Raw genomic sequence first — 22,206 nt, forward strand, 5'->3', positions numbered from 1 at the left:
CCCTTTAATTGTATGTGAATTGCATTGTGCCATGTCTTGTTTGTGATCTTCCTTTCCGGTATTTGGTTCTTCTCGATAGGGACCGAACGCGAGCCCGTGATCAACGCCACCGAAGAGCATCACTCGAACAACGAGGGACAAGGCAAGCCCAACCTGGTTCATATATGGTTTTGAAATGTTTTTACTTCTGGTTCTTAGATATTCCATATGCTCCAGATATGTATTATCGGTAGTTATAGTTATCCTATGTGTGCATATTCCATACTTGTAGCCTAAAGTTCCTGATCCACTGCTCCAACCAAAACTAAGTTTGAGCTTGTACGCATCGCTAGAGTCGTATGAGATATGCTTAGCCATGCTTAGTTGCTGAAGTCTGATCCATCCGGTTGATGAATCAGAGCTACGAATGAACCTAGTATGACAGGATGACGTGGTATGATCAGTAAAGATAATAATCATGTTTAAACACTTGGATGGGCCACCACATGGGGATGTGGTGATTTGAGTCGTTCTCGTCGATACTAGGACCTGATTTCTCGCCATCAGAACCAAGACTGAGCGTACAGACATACGGGGCCTATGGGAACCCCTTAGCCCGAACTTGCCTAGCTTACCCATGAGTCACTTAGTTTGCGAGTTCCATTGTCCATACGCATGGGGAAAAGGTAGAAAAGGTTTTCAAAGGTGCATCATACAGGGCGTGGCCGGGGCATTAAACTGGATCCTATGCGCACAATAACCGGGACCGCCTCGAAGAATGGCTACCTACGATGACGGAGTTCTCCAGTTAAGTTGACTCATGGAATATGCGAAGTAAGGGAAATGTTTTGGTCGACCACCCTCTGCCGGCACACCAAGGAAGTGTGTTAACCTAGTGGCATTAAGAGTCAGTCGGCGCGTGTGAGTAAAGTTGTACACCCCTGTATGGTTAAATCTTTTTGAAAAGTCGTGTCCATGGTTACAGACGACTTGGTGATGGATTCTGTGATCATAGATAACTTGGACATAATTGTAAAACTTGTATCAAGTGTGTGAATAAGGATCCGTTCTCAGGGTATTGAGGGGGTGATCCTAGTTGATAGGTTCAACAAATGATGAAGATTCGGTGGTTTCAACATGATGATATAGTGCTAGAGTTGTTATCACTCTATTATCCGTTTTAAAATTGGTCTGGATAGACGAGGTTCTTCTCCCTCTTGTTTACAAAGGAACTGGCTTTACACAAAATAAGCTCCACATAAAGTCTCACATACCCGCTTTGCTAACAGGTTGTACTAAGTCTTGCTGAGTCCCTGTACTCAGCTTTGCATACTTTGTTTCAGACAATGCCCCTCCAACAGATGGTGATTTCTACCTTGACGTCGTCGAGTAGTTTGGAGTTCCCAGGCGGCAGCCTGAGACTTATGGGCTTGGACGTCGCCTTATGTTATGGCCTCTTAGGCCGTTTGCAGTTTTGTTATATAGAATAGCATAATTTGTTTTCCGTTACTTGTTGTAATGTGGTCAGTGACCACTACGTGTAATAATTTGTATCTTAACTCTGTTAAGAGTTGTAATATATTTTCTTTCAGCCGTAGAGTCACTATTGTATTACCGATTCTTACACTGTAGGCCCTAGAGATCTAGGTTAGGTTTATGCTAGATGTGAATCTGGGTTTGTCTAGCCCCGACCTCCGGGGTTCCCGACACACTCCTCCTCCTCCTCCTCAGCCCCCCCCCCCCGCGCGCCTCACCTCGTCAAGCATCGCACACACGTGCGTCGTGTTTCGTGACTCGAGTTCTAGTTCGAAATCAGTTTTGTGGAAGCCTAATTTTTTGCTTGGTGCACCAACTGAGAAGGGTACGTGTCAGCGTACGTGTGCATGCTTGCCGCGTGTATGCGACTTTCTACTCATGGCGGTTGGAACACATCTAGAGTTCTCCACTCACCCCCTCTCTCTCTCTCGCCATGTTTCTTTTGTTACGTCGCCCTCTAGTCTTCCCTATCGCGGCGACTATGTGCACGACCGTACAGGAGAGCAGGTTTCCGAAACCCCGCCCGTCGACATCCTGCACCGAGAGGCGGATGATAAGGGTTTTGAGAGCTTCTCGGCGCGGCTGCTCGATGATGCTCGTCTTCTTCCGCGTTGTCCTTATTTTTCTTCGACGGATCCGACCTCTCCGACAACAACATGGGCGACATCAACAACGTCCATGGTGTGATATGTGTGCTCTTCATCTCAAATATTGCAGCACTACTTGTTCCATATTCAGGTATGTCCCATGTGTTCAGTCTGATGTGTATGGTTAAATATGCAGGTGCAACTTTGGTATTGCTTTTGGTAATTAAATACAATCGGAATTTGCCTAATAAATATCCATAGAAGTAACTTCTTATCTTTTAATCCTTTAATTTCTATAACGAAATTAAGTACTTGGGAGACTATACACATGTCTTGACCCTATTATAAAAAATTAGATATAATCCTTGTCTCTTCTAAGTGTGGAGTTTGGCTTTCCCCTAGCTCAAATAACGTGGGAACAGTGATATTCTGGATCACGGATCATGTTCTTTTATGGTTATCTTGCGCCTCCTCAAAAGTTTCTTAGTGGATCGAGGATTTCTTTTTTGGTGGGAAGGATAGAGGAGAACACTGCTCCAACAAGTGTAGCATATGCAAGGGTATGAACTTCGGGATACATCATCGTCTCCGTGTGTCTTGGTTACTTCCCAACCCGAGCTTCTTTACTTTGCGATAACTTCCATGCTTGATATTCTATAACCTTGCTGCTTATATTGCTTAGCATAGGTTGTTGATGCACATAGGCAAACCCTAGTTTATAGATTTTGTGCTTGACAAGTAAAAATGTAATTTAATTCTGCACTCGTTTAAGCCCCATCGTGGAAGTTTTTTAGACCACTTATTCATGCCCCTCCCACTCTAGGAGGCATCCTTGGTCTTCCAGAAGTGCAAAACCATACCCACCATGGCACGATAAAAAAAAAAAACACAGTGCATGCAGTGGCGCAGAATGGTTCGAAATGTTGGTATGACCAACGTAAAAGACGTAGTATTGTACATGGAAAACTGCCCCCCCCCCCATACACACACAGACATAGGAATGTAATGTATATGTGTCATGTGTGCTCCTCCCTTCTCCGCCTCCCCCTCCCCCCCCTGCGTCAGGACGCGTTGAATGAGCCGAGAGCCGAGCGGAGGTAAGACATGTGCCTCTATATTATAAATCAATCAACCCTTTAATCAAAAATCAGTCTATCCAATCATTTAGCTGCTTGCTACAGACCATCCAGCCCAACTATTTAGAAATTCCAAGCACATCCAATACAACTACTTAGAAGCTTAACCTGCGTCTACTCAAAAAAAAAAAAAACTTAACCTGCATGTACCATTTTTCTTCGACGGGGGTGAGTAGTGGTACTAGCGGCAACGACTTGGTCTTGATTGGTTGGACCCGATATCTAGGATGAAAACCTAGCCCCAGCCATCTCATGATGGACATGGCGACAAGATCAGCGCGAATGGTTTTCCCTTTTTCTTAATCGTGTTGCAACTAAAGAGGTGATTTTGGCATAGCTGCTTTTAAAAATGGTGGTATGTGTTTATTTCATTGAATAATTTTGTGGTTCTTCCCTTGCTGTCTATTCCATGTACCAGTAGATGTCTTTGGTGCTCCAAAATTCAGCAACGGAAACGCACGGCGACATCACACGAGATCAAATTGCCATGTCCAATGCGGCCTCGATGGCAGATCGCGGAGTCCCTGGCGGACCATCATGTGCGCGTAGAACTCCATGCTACTGTTCATGCATCATTTTTTTTCTTCAGAAAAAGCCCAAAAGGTTGCTACTATATGTAAGCATAGCCACGTGTGTTAAGACGAAAAGGAAAAGGTTAGGAGGTTTAAGTCTTAAAGCTGCAGAACCAACCTGAAGTTAGGTGGTTAGGAGGATGGTTGTATCCCGAGTCAGTGGTGAAACTGTAAGTGGTGGAGCTGCACTCGGTGCTACCGGTGCTGTAGCACCGTCCCAGCAGCTACACTACAACGAGTTATTCCTCCGTTTTAAGGTTACAAACATGAAATGTCTAGCTAATTAGCACCACTAAGCCTGTATTAGCACCACACTTGATTGTTTCTAGCTCCATCCCTACGCCTAGCCCACCAGAGTTTAAACTCTAGGTTTGACATTTGTGTGTTTCATAAAGGAGGAATATTCATTCAGTGGGAGGCGGCGTTTCTGTCAACAATGAGACACCTGTGATTTCGAAGGTGCTCACAGAGGTAAGGTGTGTATATGTACATTCATAGTGGTAAATATATGCACTTATGTGTGAGCGCCTGCATTTATACTGTGTTTCTAAAAAAATATTTAAAGATGCATGCACGAGTAGTAGCTTTGCGTTGCCTCCAACAGAAAATTGAAATGGTCGCTCGATTGGGTGTTCGTGAAGATGGCGGGATACATACCAAGCTTCGCGGTGTGGCGTACTTCGTCTACGCAGGATTTATTCAGGGTTCAGCAAAGAAAGTGCCAAAATTTATAGGACTGCGACATTTCGTGCCAAGTGTTTTGCAGGTAAACAGTCAACCTGCGCCTGTGCACAGTATGATTGGGGGAAACATTGACTAGCATTACGGATGACTTGAAATATTATTCATACCTTTGGTATTCGTGGCGGGTTCCAGAAGTAACCATAGATCAACGCAGTTTCAAGCAGAAAGGGAGCAATGGCTATGAGTGTACAAAGTACAAAAGTGTATAAACGCACACAGCAGTACTCCGTACAACAAATTGGCCAGCAATGAGATGATTTCGTTTTCTAGCCATCAACAAATGGGTCTTGCTGGAATGTAAAAGAAATAACACAGACCAAGGATCCAGATTCCAGAACCAGAAGAAAATTGCAGTCGTGCTTCCTAAGCAGCCAGAGACATTTTGACTGAAGGTGAAAGCACGTCTCACTGAACAGATGACCACAAAAAAGATAAAACCATATGATACTGGATTGATATTCCCAATTTCTAATTACTGCTATGGCACCGTGTTGTCAACCGCAGTGCTCACCTGTCTTTGCCGTCGGATTGAGATCGTGCGGTCCAACAGTCTAACTTGCACGTGGATCTCCTCTCATCCACACAATTCTTATCTCCGCTCCACCCATTGAGACCCCCCACGAGGCCACGAACTGCGGGAGAGAGAGAGACCTGAGCGCCATTGCCATCTCTTCCTTCCCCATGGAAATCCTCTTTGCCCAGCCCCTGCGCCACCCTCCCGGACGCGGGCACCTCGAGCCGGTCCTTCCTCGACTTCTTCCGCCGCGTCTCCTCTCCTTTCCCCAACCTCTGCGAGTTCCTTCATGGACTCGCCCATGGGCGCCATGGCTGCCCGGACCTCGTTGACCTCCGTCGGTTCGGCCTCGCCTCTCTCTCTCTCTCTCCGGCGCGAGTTCTTCATTGACCTTGATGAGCTCCGCTGGTCCGACCTCGCCGCTCTCGCTGCGCCCCCGTGCTCGTCCTGTACCTTGAGGACATCCGTCAATCCTCCCATGCTCGTCAGTGTGAGAGGGAATCGCTATTGAGGCGAAGGGCGACGACCCTGGTGGACTGGTGGTGGTGTGGGTGGCGAACCACACGGCGCCGTGCTCCCATGGCGGAAGGCAGAGCTGATAGTGGATCTGATGGTTGAGCTACCAATCCTCATCGTACAAGGATGTAAGAATAGCAATGTTTTCCTAAATCCTGGCTATAACTTTTTTGTAAATGGATGTACTTTTCTACCTTTTTTAACATCCAAAAATTATGAAATCCTCAAGGTGTATTTTCTCCCCAATTTGAGCGGGATGGATCCTCTAACGTTGAGGAGGCAAGTCAGGTAAAAGAAAGAAGCAAAGTCAGGGAATCGTGGTTTAATTACCCTATTAATTACTGCAATTAATTACTGTAGATAGTTACTGTAGATATAAAAAATTAAATTAAGTTTTATTACACCATAAGTTTGCTTCTATGTAATTATTCTAAATACATAACATAAATTTATATTATGTAATTGTATTCTAGTTATTTTGGCTTAAACTATATAGTTTGAAAGAAGGAAAGTTAGGGAAATGTAGCTTACCTGACTTGGCTTCTTCAAGTCAGAGAATGGTCTCGCGGTTGGAACTGAACTACAACGCAGGCGAATCAAAGACGGCATTGTCTGTCTAGTGTGCGGCAGAGAGGAAAGTTTGGTCCATCGTTTTTGGGAATGTTCTCATTCAGCCCTCGCTTGGAATGCACTGGAGGTTGCTACGGGTGTTGCCATAGACAAACCTCCCAGGAGGCTAGTGAATCATGCTGCTCTCAAGGGCTGGTTACTAGACTGGATTGGGAAGGCGGATGATAGGTCTGCAGCCTGGGCGCTGATGCTGGTATACAACCTTTGGCTAGCGAGGAATGATGCCAGGGAGTCAAGGTGCATGGAGGACCCGAAGAGAATTGCTCTGAGAACAGTAGCCGGTATTGATGAGTGGATGAACATCCATGGCAGAGCTCAGGTAAAAGCAAAGGTGTTGGAGCACTGGCTCCCGCCGACGGATGGCTGGGCAAAAATTAATGTCGATGGTGCCTTCAAGCATTCAGAAAATTGGGGTGGCGGTGGTGCTGTCATACGCGACCATAACGGAGGCTTCATTGCGGGAGCTTGCTGTTTTTTCCCTCATATATCTGATGCTGAAGGGGCCGAGCTGTCGGCATGCAAGCATGGGCTCTTACTGGCGAAGGATGCACACCTCAACCGGGTTATCCTGGAGACGGACAGTACCGTGGTGGCGGCGAAACTAAGTAAGGCAGGACAAGACCTTTCTCTTCATGGTCAGTTGGTTATGGAGATCAAGGCCATTATGCAAGGTTTTGCGAGAGCTACGGTGCGTGCGGTGCGTCGGTCGGCTAATGATGCGGCGCATAGAATGGCGAAGCAAGGCTGCGAGAATAAAGTAGATAGGAGTTGGCATGGTGTTGTGCCTGACTGTATCCGTAGTAGAATTGTTATGGACTTGAGTTTGAATTAATGAAATCGCAGCTTTCGATCTCAAAAAAAAAAAAAAGTCAGAGGATCCAGTCCCCAATTTGAGACGGTGCTTATGCATTTGGATGTAATTTCTGTTACTTTTCTACATCCAGGCAGTTGAATGGAAATTGCACAGGTTATGTAATTTTTGCCTAATCTACTCGGGTTGATTGGATATATTATTTTGCACACTGTATGTAACATGTGCTTAATTTGTTTTAATTGGGATTTAATTTTTTTGCACACAGTAAACTTTTTATGCCTAATTTGTTTTGTTGGATGTAATTTTTTTTCACACTGCATGTCTTTTTTGTTTAATTGGATGTAATTTTGTATCTAATCTATAACTTAAATTTACATGTAGATGTAAAAACAGTAAGTTTCACTGTAAGTTTCCATGAATCTAGTGTAAAAGGTGAGAGTTAAATAGGCTTGTACTAGGTTCGATGGACGACGGGACAAAGATAAGAGTAAAACAAATAATGAAAAACTAATTGAACGGCTCGTGCCAGGGACCGCGTATTTTTCTCTCTGCTTTCAGGCCACGGGACCACATCTTTTTCCTGTTTTGGTAAGTGTCGCTTTCAGGCCATAGGTCCACTTTCCTTTTTTAGTAAAAAATAGCTTTCAGACACGGGGGCACCGGCTAAGACTAACCGGTCTTTATAGCACCGTGTAGCAGCATCCATTGATATTGCAACCGGATTAGTCACCTTGCCTATATGACGATTCAACAAGGCAGATAATATCACAAAACGAGCATCGAACCAAGCACATATTTCCATGTTGCATGTGAGTAGGAAGAACGCCAGCATTTCGTTCAACACTTCAAAATATAATAAATTACAAAAAGGTAAGGTATTGTCTGTACTAAATTTTTATCCATGTGCAATGGCCCCACGAGTCACGAGAAAAACAAAAACCCTATGTACTTCCAATGTGCTATCATTTGACCAGAAAAAAACTTCAGTGGGACGTCAAACTACTTCATATTTGTCAGTGACCAGTCGAACCCGCTGGGAATATTTTGAGCTACCTTCCCCCAATGGACGAACGGCAGTAACCTGAAACCAGAATTTGCAGGAAATCACAAGAATTATAAATTTGAAGTGGAGGAACATGAAATTTGGACAGTTGAATTAACTCAACCAAAGCAGAATGGCACAGGAGACTATGTTTCTGGAATTATGGGGTACAGTGACATCAGATAAACAGTAAGAAATACTGTATCAGAAAGGCCATCATAAAATGCGGTGCAGTGTAGAAACATATATAAACATTATCTGGTTAAAGTGCTGCTCCAATGAAATGACATGGCAAACCGGTTTTAGAAAAGCATATTTCTGTACAAAGGGTGGAGATAAAAAAATTGAAACATGGCTCAATTTTTTTTATTGCAAATCAGAGTAGATCAAGAAGTTGTAAAAGCCAGTAGGAGGGCCATCTTACTGCTTGATATAGTTCACCGGCTAACATCACACTATTCTGTGAACAGGAAGTCCCACAATAAACCACGGTTGTTCCCAATCAATTTTCAACTAAGTCCAATGCTAGTAAAATGATGTAATACAGCAGGACATCCATGCGAATTCCACGCTAGTTTCGAAGGCACTAGAACAAACAAAGGGTAAAGCAAGTATGCATATATCACTGAGAAGTATAATAAAACAAACCTTCAAACTACTGAATGTATTTAATGCAGAAAATCCAACAGAGATTGGGAAAAATGTTGATGGATCGGCTGCAGGAACAGAAAACTCCATGGAACCACTGCAAATGGAGAAAAATGACAAGTGTTACTAACACTGTCGAACAAACTGGAGGATATAAATTTTGCAAAAAGGAAAACGGAGGATATAAAAGTAACACTGTATTGAGAAAACGTATACTGCATGTACCTTCGGTTGGATTGATCAATAAGAATAACAGACCATTCCAGAACTGACTTTCTCGGGTCATACCTGGATGCAAAACAATAGATAAATCGAAAGTATAACTGATGAATGCAGGTAAAGATGAAATAGATGGTTGATCAGGGGAAACTTGCGTCCAGTAAAAACTGTTTACATATAAAGTAATAAATGATAAAGAATAACCGGGCTGGTGGCCAGGAGAAACTACGGTCCAAGAAAATTATTTTTCTATTAAGAAATGAATTTAATTGTAACACTTTGTTTCTAAAGTTGCTTAGCTTATTAGGCTACAGATGAAATGGAACATCTAGCCATTTAAAATAAAGACTTGATGCTAAATATACATCAAATTACTACTCCCTCCAATTGACTATATACTGTCCTCAGTTTACTGCGTGAATCAAGAACATAGTAATTGCCATATTTCCACTCCATAACCTCACAAACTAGAAAAGAAGTTAAGAGGGTTGTTGTAACATGTCAATACAGTAGAACTGAAATTTATCATTAAATTTCTCACAATTTTAGCGTTCCTTGGTCTGTGCACATGGTGCGCTGCTCAACGAAACATCATATACAGTTTTGTTATTCTCTTGCAGGTGTACTGTGTAAAACCTAGAGCTATTAGCATTACTCTGGCTGTACAGGCCAGTCTTACACATCCATGTTAGCATGGTATTTAGGACAAGATGAGGGAATCAGAACATTACTTCCATTCTCCATCTATATGTTTAACACTCGGAGCCTCCCTGAGTGCAGGCAGAGGGATAGAGATGACAACATTGTGCAAATCGAACATCTCCGAAGCTTCATAATCAATGTTAACATTGGCTGTATTTCCATGCACGGAAGGCCAGCAATTGACTACAAGTGGCAAAACCAGGTTACACAAGTCCAAAGTGGCAAGCTATGAGAACAAGAAAAACTGCAGTATACCTGTCAATGGCAGAAAAGATTCACCCAACCCCTCGATTCTCCACCTCACCAGATGTGTTTCATTTTGACCACTGGGGAAAGGCCGGTTTGGATCTGTTGCCCCAACAATGTGCTGACTGTTGAACAGCTCTTTGTTAATATTAGGGTGCGTCTTGAAGGTAAGTCCAGGCACATCTTGTTTCTCAATCTGTACCAAATGCATAAAAAATTAGTACCTTCAAATTTAAATTTTAAGTCATTTCCAAAGTGCTGCTAACCAAAAAGGCAGTGTTTGCAGGCAAGCAATTCCTAAACATGTTGCTATAGTAGCACTATAGCCAGGGATACTAAACAAAGTTGCAACCAATTTTCCAGATGCTAGTGGCTCAAACGAATATTGAGGAACCATTTGAGATGTACAAAAAAAAGTGTGACTATATACTATAAATACACATGAGCAAAAAGCAGTTTGCAGCTTCACATTAAAACTGAATTAACAGACTGCAGCTCAATAGTCTGAATGTTCCAAACAGAAGTCTTTGGATAATGAGAATGATTCAGAATCAATATAGAGAGGACCTGCAGCTGGAGAAAACCATCAACAACATCAAGAACTTGGAGAGCAAGAGTTCCTTGAATATAAAAATTACTAACTCCACCATCCATTTTAACAGTGGCATTGAGCTTCTCTTCAATGGTCACTGTGATAGGATCACTTGGTGGAATAGATGATGAAGACCTTGACTGAATTGCGCTTAGTTGAGTATCCTCAAGAATAACTTCTCCTTCAGCTTCCAAAGACTTTATGAACTGATCTGTCTTCTTCTGTTCTTTACTTAACACCATTCCCTTAACTGGCGCTTTTTTCAAAGCATCAGAAGGAGCAGATGGGTGCTCTGTACAAATGGCCATAGGAGTCAAGACAAAATAATAGACACAAGACAAAATATTCAGACATGACTGCATGATCTCTCCTCTAACCACACGCTTGCTATAAAATAAATGCTTTATATATATGAAGTCATGCATGGTCCCAGCAATTGAGTGTCAGAATGCAGATTTATTTTCCATCCGGATTTGTTGTCAATCAAAACACATTGAAACTTCCAAACACAAATATGTTACTAATATGCGCAGACCTTTCTGTTTTCACACAACATCCACATGTTCGAGTACATACCTTTCGCCTTGTTAGGTAACAGGTCAATATCATGAAATACTGGATCCCTGTTCATGTCATTAAAGTTGTTTGGAGTTCTCTTGGGACCAGATTTTTCATTCTCAGTCTTGTTTCTCTCAATCTGCATGAATTCCAATGAAATGATAGTTATATCCATGTGTCACGGAGGAGGGGGGGGGGGGGTAGGATATGTAGAACAGACCTTGATTTTCTCAATCTCAGTTACTTTCCTCCGCATGACCTCGTTAGTATCATTTATCTTGCTTTGCATCATCAGCTTGTGCAGCTTCTCTCCCTGGCTCTCCATTTCGCAATTTTGTATAACTTGTGCAACAGTTATATTTTCCTTGTTTCCAAGAGAAAGGGCTTCATCGAAAGCAAATATAAGTTGAAATGCTGCCTTGCAGACACCCTCTTCATCCAATGAAGGGGAGTATTCAGGTACCTTTACACATGTTCAAGGAAACAATTGCATTGGATTGATTTACATAAAAAGCAAATTATATAACTATACCCTGAGCCCCTGAGCAAGAACAGATGGTAACAATCTACTGATTTGATCACCAAGTTAACTTTTGCTTCAAAACAAAACTGATTATCCAGTTGCAAGCATTTTGTTTTGTTTTTTCGCGATTGATATAACTTTTCATTTCACAACTGCAACAACCTAGTTTCTGACAATAGAATATATAACACGACTGAAATTTGAAAATAGGATACAAGTTTGGAGAGCAGCCTCAGTGTATCCAGATCTTCAAGAATGTTACTCTGCTTATTTGTGATGAGTAGCAGATACAGCGCTTCAATTGGTTGATAAACATAACGAACATTTTCAGTCTCCACATAAGTATGTTGCTTTCCAGTTCCAACCAGCTTTGGAAATGCTGCAAGCAGGCCCTCGATCCTTATCCGGGACATATCAACAAATTGCCTTGAAGCAAGTACTGCAGTTCAAGTAATAAATAAATAAATAAATAATAAAACCACTTCACGATTGTTAATAAAAACATCACAGGAAAAGAGATGGCACTATCTTTGTTCTTGACATCGTATCAGATGTAGTATAAAACTATTGATGCAAACACGGGCTAAAACATTCATAAATTATTAAGCAACAGTTAAGCGGAAAGGCCATTTCAGTGCTGTTATTTTGAAGAACTGTATTATCATGTACATGGCATATGACGTCAAATTGAAATATACGCTACAGCTACTAAGATTCTGTTGCATATTTTGTTTTTGCCTGAAAATTCATAAAGACTTCAGTGACTAGGGACTTTCAGATAAGCTCACCTTTTCCAGACTTTGATATAATAGAAGCCGCAAGAACCACCTGTGTTGCATATAAAAGAAAGTCATTTCTTCTCACTGTTATAGTGAAAAAATACTACTTAGAATAAACTAATAATAACACATATTCTTTCAATGTGATGCATATCAAGACTCCTGAATGTCCAGAAGTAAATCAGATTGCAAAATGGAGAATAAAATACTACAAGAGTGCAGGACAACAATTTGAAGCAATCAGTCATACCATTTTCAACGGTTTTGTCAGTCCCAGGAATTACCAAAGGCCTTGACAAGGTATATAACTGCAAGAGATCGAGAAGCTAATTATTTCCAACACAAACAAGCCATAATTGGAAGGAACTAATCCATTGGAACTGCAAATGCACAACCATTCATAGTACACACAGGATGGTCCAACAAATAATGTTTTTGCGCACATCAAACAGCATACAGCAGAACGAAAATCAGCATATCAAATTATCTTAATGATGATATCCAGATACCACAAGGTGGCCATTATTATTGAAATACAAGAACAGAAGACAAGGAAACAACTGCATGAAGATAATCATTATGAACAATTGTTAATTCAGATATTCTCCCTAACACCAACTTTTATGAATTCCGAAAGTACAGTGTGCAGATAACTGATAGACGCAGTTCAAACTAACGCTATACCAAACCGCACCCGGTGTGATGAAAATGCAGATTCTGATCTGAGAGAGCTTTCACGCCCATACATACCAAACGCCAGGAACAACATGATCAGGTATGTGTAATCAAGCAACTTCAGACCCCGATAAAAAAATCAAAGACTGTAAAGCTAAACTAAGTTGGTCATCCAAGTCGAGCATAACGTTCAGAGGATATCCAGATCGAGAACCCAAAAAGAGCGATATGGCAGCAGATAATTGGTCATCCAAATTGTGCGGTACGCTTCACAACTCGCCAGCCCGCACAATCCCCGCACTCCGCCACTGGCACCATCACACGGACCCCAACCGGACGCACGTCGCAGAGAGGCACAAAGCAACGCCCCTAACTAGCGAGAGCCGTACGGGGAGCCTTACTAAGATCCGAACTAAATTTCAGCAAACTGCAGTACGCACAAGACCCGTAGCGAGCGAGAACCCGAAACCCGCGAGATTCCGCTGGGAAAAAACTCACGCAGAAAATTAAGCACGAACAATGTCGCGCATGAAACGATTACGGACTCACGGATCTATCTAAGAACGCGGGCGAGAAAGTTGGCGCGCGCTTCGGGGGCACGACTCGTGGCCTGATCACAGCAGATCAGGTCATGGCGCGCGCCCTAGGAGCGGAGCAAACCCTAGGGGGCGCGCAGGGGGAGACGGGGGCGGAGGAGGTGCGACGAGGAGGGAGGGGAGAGCTGAGTTGCGCGCGTACCTCAGATCGGCGAGCAATGGAGGGAAGGGAAGTGCAGACGACGGAGGGCGGCGAGGGCGGCGAGTTTCGTGAAGTGGTGCTGTGCCTTCGTACGCCGGCTTCCTCCAGGATTTGATGACACGAGGTTACTTCGTTGGTAAGCCGGATTCCTTCTGGGCCAGGTATTGGATAGATGAGATTTTGGGCCAGGTTATGTCGGTTTCGAAGCTACCAGGCCCTGCTGCCTTGATATGGGCTGAACGCTACGGCACGATGAGCGGCATTTCTTATTGCCCGGCCATAGGGTCCGCCACAATGAGCCAGTCCATTTTTTCCTTTTTGATACATGAGTATTTAATTTGCATTTTATTTATTATTAAATACATTAATATTTCTCCCGTGATAGATGGATATTTATTTAGAAACATATGAACATTTGTTTCCATATCATTGGCATCTCCTTCAAAATATATGAAAATGCATTATCACAGTTATGAATATATATATATATATATATATATATATATATATATATATTTATAATGCATGAGACATTTTATTTTCAAACCCGTGAAAATTTGTCATTTAGGCCACTTAATTCACGCATGTAATAATAGGCACTCTCTAAAGTAATAACAACATAACCGCACAAGATGACATTTTTGTATCTCTTAGAAAAGGCAACAAAATTATGAGGCGTGTCAAAACTTTCAGCTGCACTTTTCGAACTGTTGTCGTGTTGCTGGCACTAGATAAAACCTTTTTTGCTTGTCATAGATGTTATGTTAAGCTCCCGACTAACATAACAAAACCCTGGAACATTTCATAGTGGGCTTTGAGAAATTCTATATAGTTCACGCCTCATGACGTATTCAAACATAAACCTAAGGGTCTCTTCGGTTCGTATGCTTTCTAAAGTACACGAATAAGAAAACATAGATATATGAGATCATGGTATGTTCAATCTCGTAGAAATTGAAACACATAGGAAAATGCAATAGATGTCGTTTATCGCATCACAGAGAAAACATAGAATTTATTGCAAAAATTGTATGTATGTCATAGTTATTGGTGGAATAAAGGAAAATTTCCTTTAGTTTCCACTCAATGGTTTTTAAAAATACATATAAAAGAGCCATGAAATTTTTTTAAAGCCTCTTCAATCTTTTTTTTTTGCGGGTGAACTTCGGGATTTTATTTCGTAGTAATAGAGTTACCCCCAGTTCTTTCATAGTTAGCTAAACTATGGGCAACTATATTCTGATGTCTAGTAATTTTCATAAAACTAACATCTGGAAGACCAAGTAAACGCTTCACTTCAGCCAGCAGCTGCCCATAGACCGATGTGTTTGGCATTGGCTCCATACTTGCAGCAACAGCAGAGCCTCTTCAATCTTCTAAGATTACTGGAATAAATTAATAGGTGCAGCCATATATTACGTCCGGTACAAGTGTACTCCTCGGATATGTCAACTAATTTTGGCTGGTGGGAGTATCGCCAAGCACAAAGAAGGACATCGAGATTGGGTAGGTGATAAAAGAAGTGTACTCCAATTAGTGGTGCCTTAAACGAAACGTTACGGCAGGTGCAAGTGCAAGGCAATGAGTGTTGGAGTACAAGTCAAGTATGACGAACAACCACGGGTGGAAACAAATGCAAAGCGATGGTGATGAGATAAGCGTTCATCCTCTGTTCAGTGCACCACGACAGCTATATACATACAGTGCCATAGTACGTTCTCTCTACGCGCATGATAGGAAAAGACATACCATTACTCTTGAAAAGGAAAAATGCATACCGCAACACTGGAGTAACAGTTAGCAACACAGTCAGTATTTTAGGCATACATGTGCAACAGAAAAACTGAGACTAGCCCAAGTACCAGGCCACTTATATTTTTACAGCAAGAACATCAAGAAGTCAGGAAAATTCAACAACTTACATTTCAAGCATCATAAATTCATAATGTACACTGAAAGCCACGCACACACTTCATACCTCCTCTTTACTCCTCACCAACATCACACACGCAAATACGCAATCCACAGAGAAAAACCTCTGTCTGTTAACAGTTAAGAGTCGTCTCAAATTAACCCGAACACATCATACATTTCATAGAGGGCTCAACCTTGAGAGAAAACAATCTAAACTAGAAAATACCAAAATGAAAAACAAGGCGATCAAACAGTCATAAGCGATGCGCCTGGTGTCATTTGATCATAGAAGTTCCTTCGATCATCAGGGAACATGGACGTCTTTCAGGGAGGCAGGATCCACCTTCGGAGGTTCTGAATGACGCCTCGCTCTTTCCATCGGCTTATCAGCAGTAGCAACATTTGGTTTGTCTGCCACTGGGAAGGATAGGCGCTTCTTTATTGACGACTGGACCAGAGATGCTCTTTGAGGTACCTCAAACTTGTCGGCGAATACCATGTGGTACCGGGACTTTGCCCTTGCGGACTTTGTGGACTGCATGTAGCTGGGGAGAGCAGGCGTGCTTGTTAGGCTTGCATCATCCTGGACCGAGGCTCCACCTGTGCTCAGCCTCCTTGGGCGCTCGGAGCGTATGCTTGTGATGCTCCTCAGGTCATCATCCCTGTAGAGCCAGCTATCCCTTGGACTTGATGGTCTGAACTTTCCTGCAGACCAGGGGTCCTTTGATGGGGGTGTTGATGGTGATTGCCGGCTCGGTGGACGGCTTGACTTGCTTGGTGTTGCCGGTCTCTGAATTGAGAGAGCACGGGGTACAAAGGTTCGAGCAGCGCTAGTACTGAGATTTTTCGTAAGAGCAGAGTCTTTAAGATCCTTGTTTGACACCACTTGGTTATCGCACGGCCTTGCTGACATCCAGCGTTCCATCCAGCTCCAGCCCCAATTAGGATTCCCTTGGTCTGTGAATGTTGGTGTTACAGTTCGGCCAGAATTCTTCCACTGCATGAGGTTCAAAAATTTAGATATATAATGATAAATACAACGACATATGCTGAGCAGAACAGTAAGAACAAGGAGGAAACAATATAAGTACAAGCCATCAAGGGAAACCAAAGAAGTGAACTTGCCTGATGAGAAAATGCATATGCAAGTCCTCTTTCTCGTCTTAGTGCAGCTTCCTGTTTCATCATTAAGCTGGCCTCGATCTGTTCTTTCGATTGATGGCTATGATCCCAGTCTTCATCCATCTGCCAAGTAAATTAGATAGTAGAGCGATATAAGATATCTCATGAGAACTATAACTTCCCATATTACTGCAGAAGTTTAAATGCCACTAATCAAAACCATATATGGTATCCCAATTCTTTCTTCAATGTGATTGGTATGTTTTTATTATTTATCACTAATAACTCTTTCTCCTATAAACAGAAAATAGGTAATCCCAATGAGAGCCTTCTACGATGTCAATCAGATACAAACAAGAAAGAAATACTTTAAGATGAAATTATGCTGAACTGGGCGTCAACCAGTTGGTTAGAGGTGCACGCACGGGTCTAACCAGCCACCCACATTCAAGCCCAGTGCTCTGCAGTGGGGTGCCTCATTCTTGCCTTTCCTTAATTAAAAAAGGGCACTTGGGATAGTCTCTGCTGGTCTAGTTTTATGTTCGAGAAAAAGAAAAAGAAAATTATGAGGTTGCATGGGCTACATAAAAAAGGTGCTCACCTTCATTTTCTCGAGTTCCCTTTGGTGCTTCAACTGGAGCTGTCTTTGAAGAGCCTGTTTTTCCTCCTCCATCTTCACCCTTCTAGAGTAGATTTGGGTTTGAACTCTTGTCATTGTTTGTGTGCAATGCAAGGTGTGGGCTGTTTGGCGTTTGACAGCATTTCCATCAACTAGCGACTTTAGCCTAACTAGTCCTCTCAGTGCCCGCAGTGCTCTCCTTGCCTACAACATTATATTTCCCATATTTAGTAACTAATGAAATTTTATGTATTAAAAAAAAGAGTAAGCACTAAAACACACATATATAACTTGCCATGCAAGATGAAATAATGTACACATTTTTTCTTCATTCAGCTGTCATATCAGCATTAACACTCTTAGGTGCAAGAACATCTGAATCATCAGTTGAATATATGATTGAAAATGACCAGCAAAGCACAATCTTGGTGGTATTCCGAAATGGACATCACACTGATACATTAGACAGCAACTCTCTACCAACCAAATCAGGTATCTTAATGGATCTTAAATCATAGCAGGTTGGTATCTTACGTGCATGCTCTCAAATGCTAATAAAAACTGAAGATAGTGACCCAAACCAATCACATTGTCTGTTTGTATTGTGTTGCTACTGCAAGGACATACATTAATACAGATAGATAACAACAGCAAGCAATAAACATCCAGCGAGCGTAGTTTCATTACCAGATAACCCCTGAAGGCGGTCTGAATCTTGACAGCAGCGAGTTCTTCCTTTGAACAAACATGCGTTTTTGGTGTGGCTGTGGGGACAGCTGTGAGGCGGACGACCTCAGCAGCGGCCTGGGCGGCGACCGCAGCAGCTTCCGCAGCGACAGCGGAGGCAAGGGCAACAGAGTAGGCATGCTTGTTTTGTTCACTCTCCGTTTCGACTGGCTTGATATCCTTAATCTCCTCGGATTGTGGCTGAGGAGGCTCCGTAGGCGGAAGTGGCAGCGGCAGCGGCGACGGAGCAACTGGAGCAACCTCTGACACTGGCAAGGTCGGTGGATCGAAGTGCTTTGACTTGCTGCCAAATGGCCATTTCTTCCTGGATTTTGGCTTGTCGAGCTTCTCAGTCTACAGGGTCGCCAAAAGTCAAAATAGTTGAAAGGACAAGCTTTCATGGAAAATGCAAAACTGGAGTAATTTCAGCACTTGTCAAGTACATGATTTTTATACCTTGGCTTCCTTCCCCTCCGGATCAGAGGAGCTGAAGACTCTCCTGACAGCACTAAACCACTTCCCTTTCTTACCCATACTTGGTACTCCTTTTCTGCGCCTTCACCTAAAGTAGAAGAACAGATCAGAGCTTCAGTACAGTGATGATACAAAAGAAAAAGGAAAAAAGACAGGCAGGAAAAACCAAAGGCTTTCAACATAAATCATAGCATATGCAGGATCGGCCACAAGGACAGCTGTTCCATCAATACATTTAGAGATCAGAGGTTCTAACACTGCCGTTCCCAAGCAAGCACCATGTGTAAAATCAATACATTTAGGGATCAGAGATTGACGTTCCCAAGCAAGCACCATGTGTAAAATCGGGAAGAAGGAACGTTTTGACACCGAAACGGACAGAAAACCAGCATCTCCACCACAAATCAGAACAAAATCAGCTACCGAGGGAGGAGCTAACAAATAGGCAAGCAATTCTGAGGAAGGCTTGAGCAGCCTAATTACTAGGGGCAAAAAATCAGAAGGAGCTGAACTCCAGGATGTAGTGTTGGGCGATTAGCGTCAGAGAGCTAAATTCGCCGCTACGAGGGGTATAATTCTGGGAGCCATAAAACCACACCGTTTCAGAAAACATGCATCAATCGGGCAGTGGAAACAGAAACTGAAAGGATCAAGGCAAACAGCAACCGAAACGGACTGAATTTTTAATCCCCCGCATAAACCCTGGGAGCTGCGCCTACCTGAAGCCCGACTCCTCAACAATCACCCGCAGAGATCAGCTCAGCCGCGCCCGAAATGAAAGCAGAGAAGCGCGCGACCAGCTGGAAGAACCAAACGTGGCCGGGGGCGCAGCGCCCGAAAGGAAATGAGAAAAGGAGAGATCTCAGAATTTCACAGCGAGAAAGGCGAGCTCGCTTTCACCCCCAAAGCAAGCAACCGCCGAAAGCCGGCCTACCACACGCACCTTCCTCACCTCACTGAAGGCGGCCTCGGACGCCACCCTCTGCGGGTCAGATCAACCCGAGACCGAGACCGGGGGCAGCAGCATTTCTAGTAGGCGGAAAGGGGCGGAAAAAATGGGAAAGGAAGGAGGGAGGAGGACGGCAGAGGGGAATGGGAAGTAGTAGCCCAGACTTCTCTACCACAAACTTATTTACTTTCCCTCACCTCGCCCGTCGAGAGACGCCGGCCGCCGCCCCGCTTTTATCGGCTCACCGCCCAGCCGAGAATTGATTCCCGTCGGCGGGACCCGCTCCCGCGCACGGGGACCACGGCGAGCGGGAGGACGAGCGGCCGTTGGCGCCGCGCGGGACCCGCCGGCGGAGCGTACGACGGCGAGCCGTTTCTCTTCTGCTCCCGATCTCTACGTATTCTCTCTCGCGTCTTGACGGCGTCGCGCGCCCCAGTGCCAGCTGAAAGGCAGTGTCGCTGTCGACTCTTATGGGAGGGAGGAAGGAGGCGGGGCATGACTGACGGGTGGGCCCACCCCGCCGTGCTCCGCCCGCGTGCCATGGACCAGAAACGGCAGAAGCCGGATCAGGCCAGTCCAGTCACGGCGCGGCAGGAACGGGCGCGGGACGTTGGACGGGGAATACCGGCTGCCGCGCGCGAGACGCCGTTTTCTTTTTCTGTGGCCGGGCGGGGCGGGCTCGCGGTTCGTGGCCCACGCGTCAGTGGCGCGCCGCTAGCGACACCCGTGATGCCTGTAGCATCTCCCGAGTACGGGACGGCGGGGCCGGGCCCGCTGAACCGTTCCTTCTCTCGAGATGGATTCGTGTCCCTTTCACTTAATGCCGTGTTCAATGGGATGTTTAGGTTATCTTCAGCGGCACGAAATAAAACAAAGATTAATTTTTTTAATTTTTTTAGGTCGGTTCCTCGATATTCAAATGGTTTTTCGGTCTCATTTGTTCGTTTAGGTAAAAAAATTACATAGAACAAAAAAAAAAGTAAGCAGGTAAAAATTAAACCCTAGGGTTACTACGGATGCCGCCGCCATTGATGCCTACTCATCGGCGTCCTCGTGTGACGGCGAGCACGGGAAGCGCCCACCGACACGCTCAGTACAAGGCACCATGTGCGAGCGTAGTCATTGGTGTCGGAGGGGGTCCTGCTGGTGGCATCGGTGTTGATGTAGGCACCGTTGTCGCTGGATGAGGTGGTGGCGCGGGCGGGTGGTTTCACAGAGGGGTCAGCGAAGGGGTGACTAGCCTGCCCTGGTCCAGCCCGGACTCGCGCAGCTGGACGGCGAGGCCATTCCAGTGCGCGAGTTCCTCCAACTCACTCTGTGTCACTGTGTGATGATCTGACGAGCGGCGCATCACCACCGTCACTGCTTTCATCGTTCCCTCCCTCATCGTCAAAGAGACCACAACTGTTCTCACAGGTGAAGAAGCCGACATCGATGAGGTAGCCGTGCGCCAGCGTGTGGGTTGAACTCGTGTCCCACTTCGCCGAGTCCAATGCGTACATCGAACAACCAGATCAATTTGCGTCGGATCATTGGGCTGAGACAGAACCTAATTTAAACAATATACTACTACATTTTTTAAGGTGCCCAAAATGTCGTGGGGTTTGGAAAAGGCTTTTGCACCCGCTCCCCGGGTTTTTACCTGCCAGCTTTTGTACCGACGCGTGTGCGATCTGTAAAGCGCACTCTACCTCCCGGATTTTATAAACGTTTTCTCGTGGGAGCCGTTTCTTGTAGCTTTTCTTTTCGCCATCTTTGGCAGGCAGCCGATCAGATGCGCGCCGATGGCGCATATGATAAGTGCAAACGGATCGGGATGATTAGAATAGGATTGGGTGTCAGCGATACCGAGCGGGAGGCTCTGCCTGCCCGATGATGAGGCGGGATCCGTCACTTGCTAATTGTTTATCTCAGTGTGCCAGCCTTTCATGCGGTGTCTTGGATCTTGGTGGGGACTCAACTGGAGACACTGGACTGAAGGAGCTACCGAGCTAGCGGCTATGGATGGCCTTTGCCTCCATCGGTTCCTGCTGCAGCCTGCAGGCTGCAGCGCCCGCACATGCAGAATGCCAGATCGGGCAGCAGGCCGCCGGCCCGACCAGCTTTACCCCAAGGCTCGGGACGCCTTTTCTTTTTCGTTGCTTCCACGCCCGTACACCTACCACCAACGGCTCTGGCATCTCGCTGCTGCGTCTTTCCGTTCCGATTGCCTGTTTACCACTGTCAGCCGCAGTGATACCGCTGCCTTCCGGATCCTCGTTGCCGCAGCGGTGAAAAGTCCGTCAGCGACCTGCAACTTTTCGCGCAGTGATCCGTGCTGTAGAATGGTGGTGCTGTAATGGTGGCTCTGTATGTATGTGTGTTGGCGGGTCGTCCTGAACAGTTGCTCGGAGACTCGGAGCACTACTTGTGGATTCACTAGTCACGCATGCACTCGTCGTCCTCAATACTCTCAATTGGTCAGTATAGTGGTACTACCCAAACTTCAATGATGCACCCATAGTCTTCGTAGAATCAGTATAATGGCGACGCAGTGCTACGGCAATTGTATTTTCAGATGTAGCGGTCCTAGTCTCATAGACACATAGTGCAATACTGGAAGTGGAATCGTAGAAATTTACGTTTGCCCTCTACGCGCGCGTCGGCCGTCAG

At 44.5% G+C, this 22,206-nt stretch overlaps 2 protein-coding genes across 4 annotated transcripts; both read right to left on the reverse strand.

The window, feature by feature from the left end:
* Window positions 1-7,859: 7,859 nt before the first annotated feature.
* Window positions 7,860-12,626, reverse strand: LOC124667356 (coatomer subunit delta-3-like). Its single transcript, XM_047204650.1, has 11 exons — window positions 12,588-12,626; window positions 12,347-12,386; window positions 11,774-11,997; window positions 11,256-11,498; window positions 11,054-11,174; window positions 10,453-10,769; window positions 9,895-10,081; window positions 9,669-9,822; window positions 8,944-9,006; window positions 8,719-8,815; window positions 7,860-8,109 (listed from the first exon to the last, which is right to left on the reverse strand). Exons 1-11 carry the CDS (start codon window positions 12,588-12,590, stop codon window positions 8,023-8,025), a joined length of 1,536 nt encoding a protein of 511 aa, XP_047060606.1. The 5' UTR covers window positions 12,591-12,626; the 3' UTR covers window positions 7,860-8,022.
* Window positions 12,627-15,820: 3,194 nt separating this feature from the next.
* Window positions 15,821-19,683, reverse strand: LOC124660619 (protein IQ-DOMAIN 3-like). 3 transcript variants are annotated; one of them, XM_047198450.1, is made up of 6 exons: window positions 19,558-19,683; window positions 18,588-18,693; window positions 18,093-18,485; window positions 17,388-17,609; window positions 16,790-16,909; window positions 15,821-16,661 (listed from the first exon to the last, which is right to left on the reverse strand). In XM_047198450.1, the coding sequence occupies exons 2-6, from the start codon at window positions 18,663-18,665 to the stop codon at window positions 15,969-15,971; spliced, it is 1,506 nt and encodes a 501-aa protein (XP_047054406.1). In that variant the 5' UTR covers window positions 18,666-18,693; window positions 19,558-19,683; the 3' UTR covers window positions 15,821-15,968. The 3 variants fall into 3 exon arrangements, with proteins under 3 accessions (XP_047054406.1, XP_047054405.1, XP_047054407.1); XM_047198449.1 differs by having other exon boundaries at window positions 19,549-19,683; XM_047198451.1 differs by lacking the exon at window positions 19,558-19,683 and adding an exon at window positions 19,325-19,421.
* Window positions 19,684-22,206: the final 2,523 nt, after the last annotated feature.

This window comes from Lolium rigidum, chromosome 6, assembly GCF_022539505.1.
Source record: "Lolium rigidum isolate FL_2022 chromosome 6, APGP_CSIRO_Lrig_0.1, whole genome shotgun sequence".
Classification (NCBI taxonomy): domain Eukaryota; kingdom Viridiplantae; phylum Streptophyta; class Magnoliopsida; order Poales; family Poaceae; genus Lolium; species Lolium rigidum.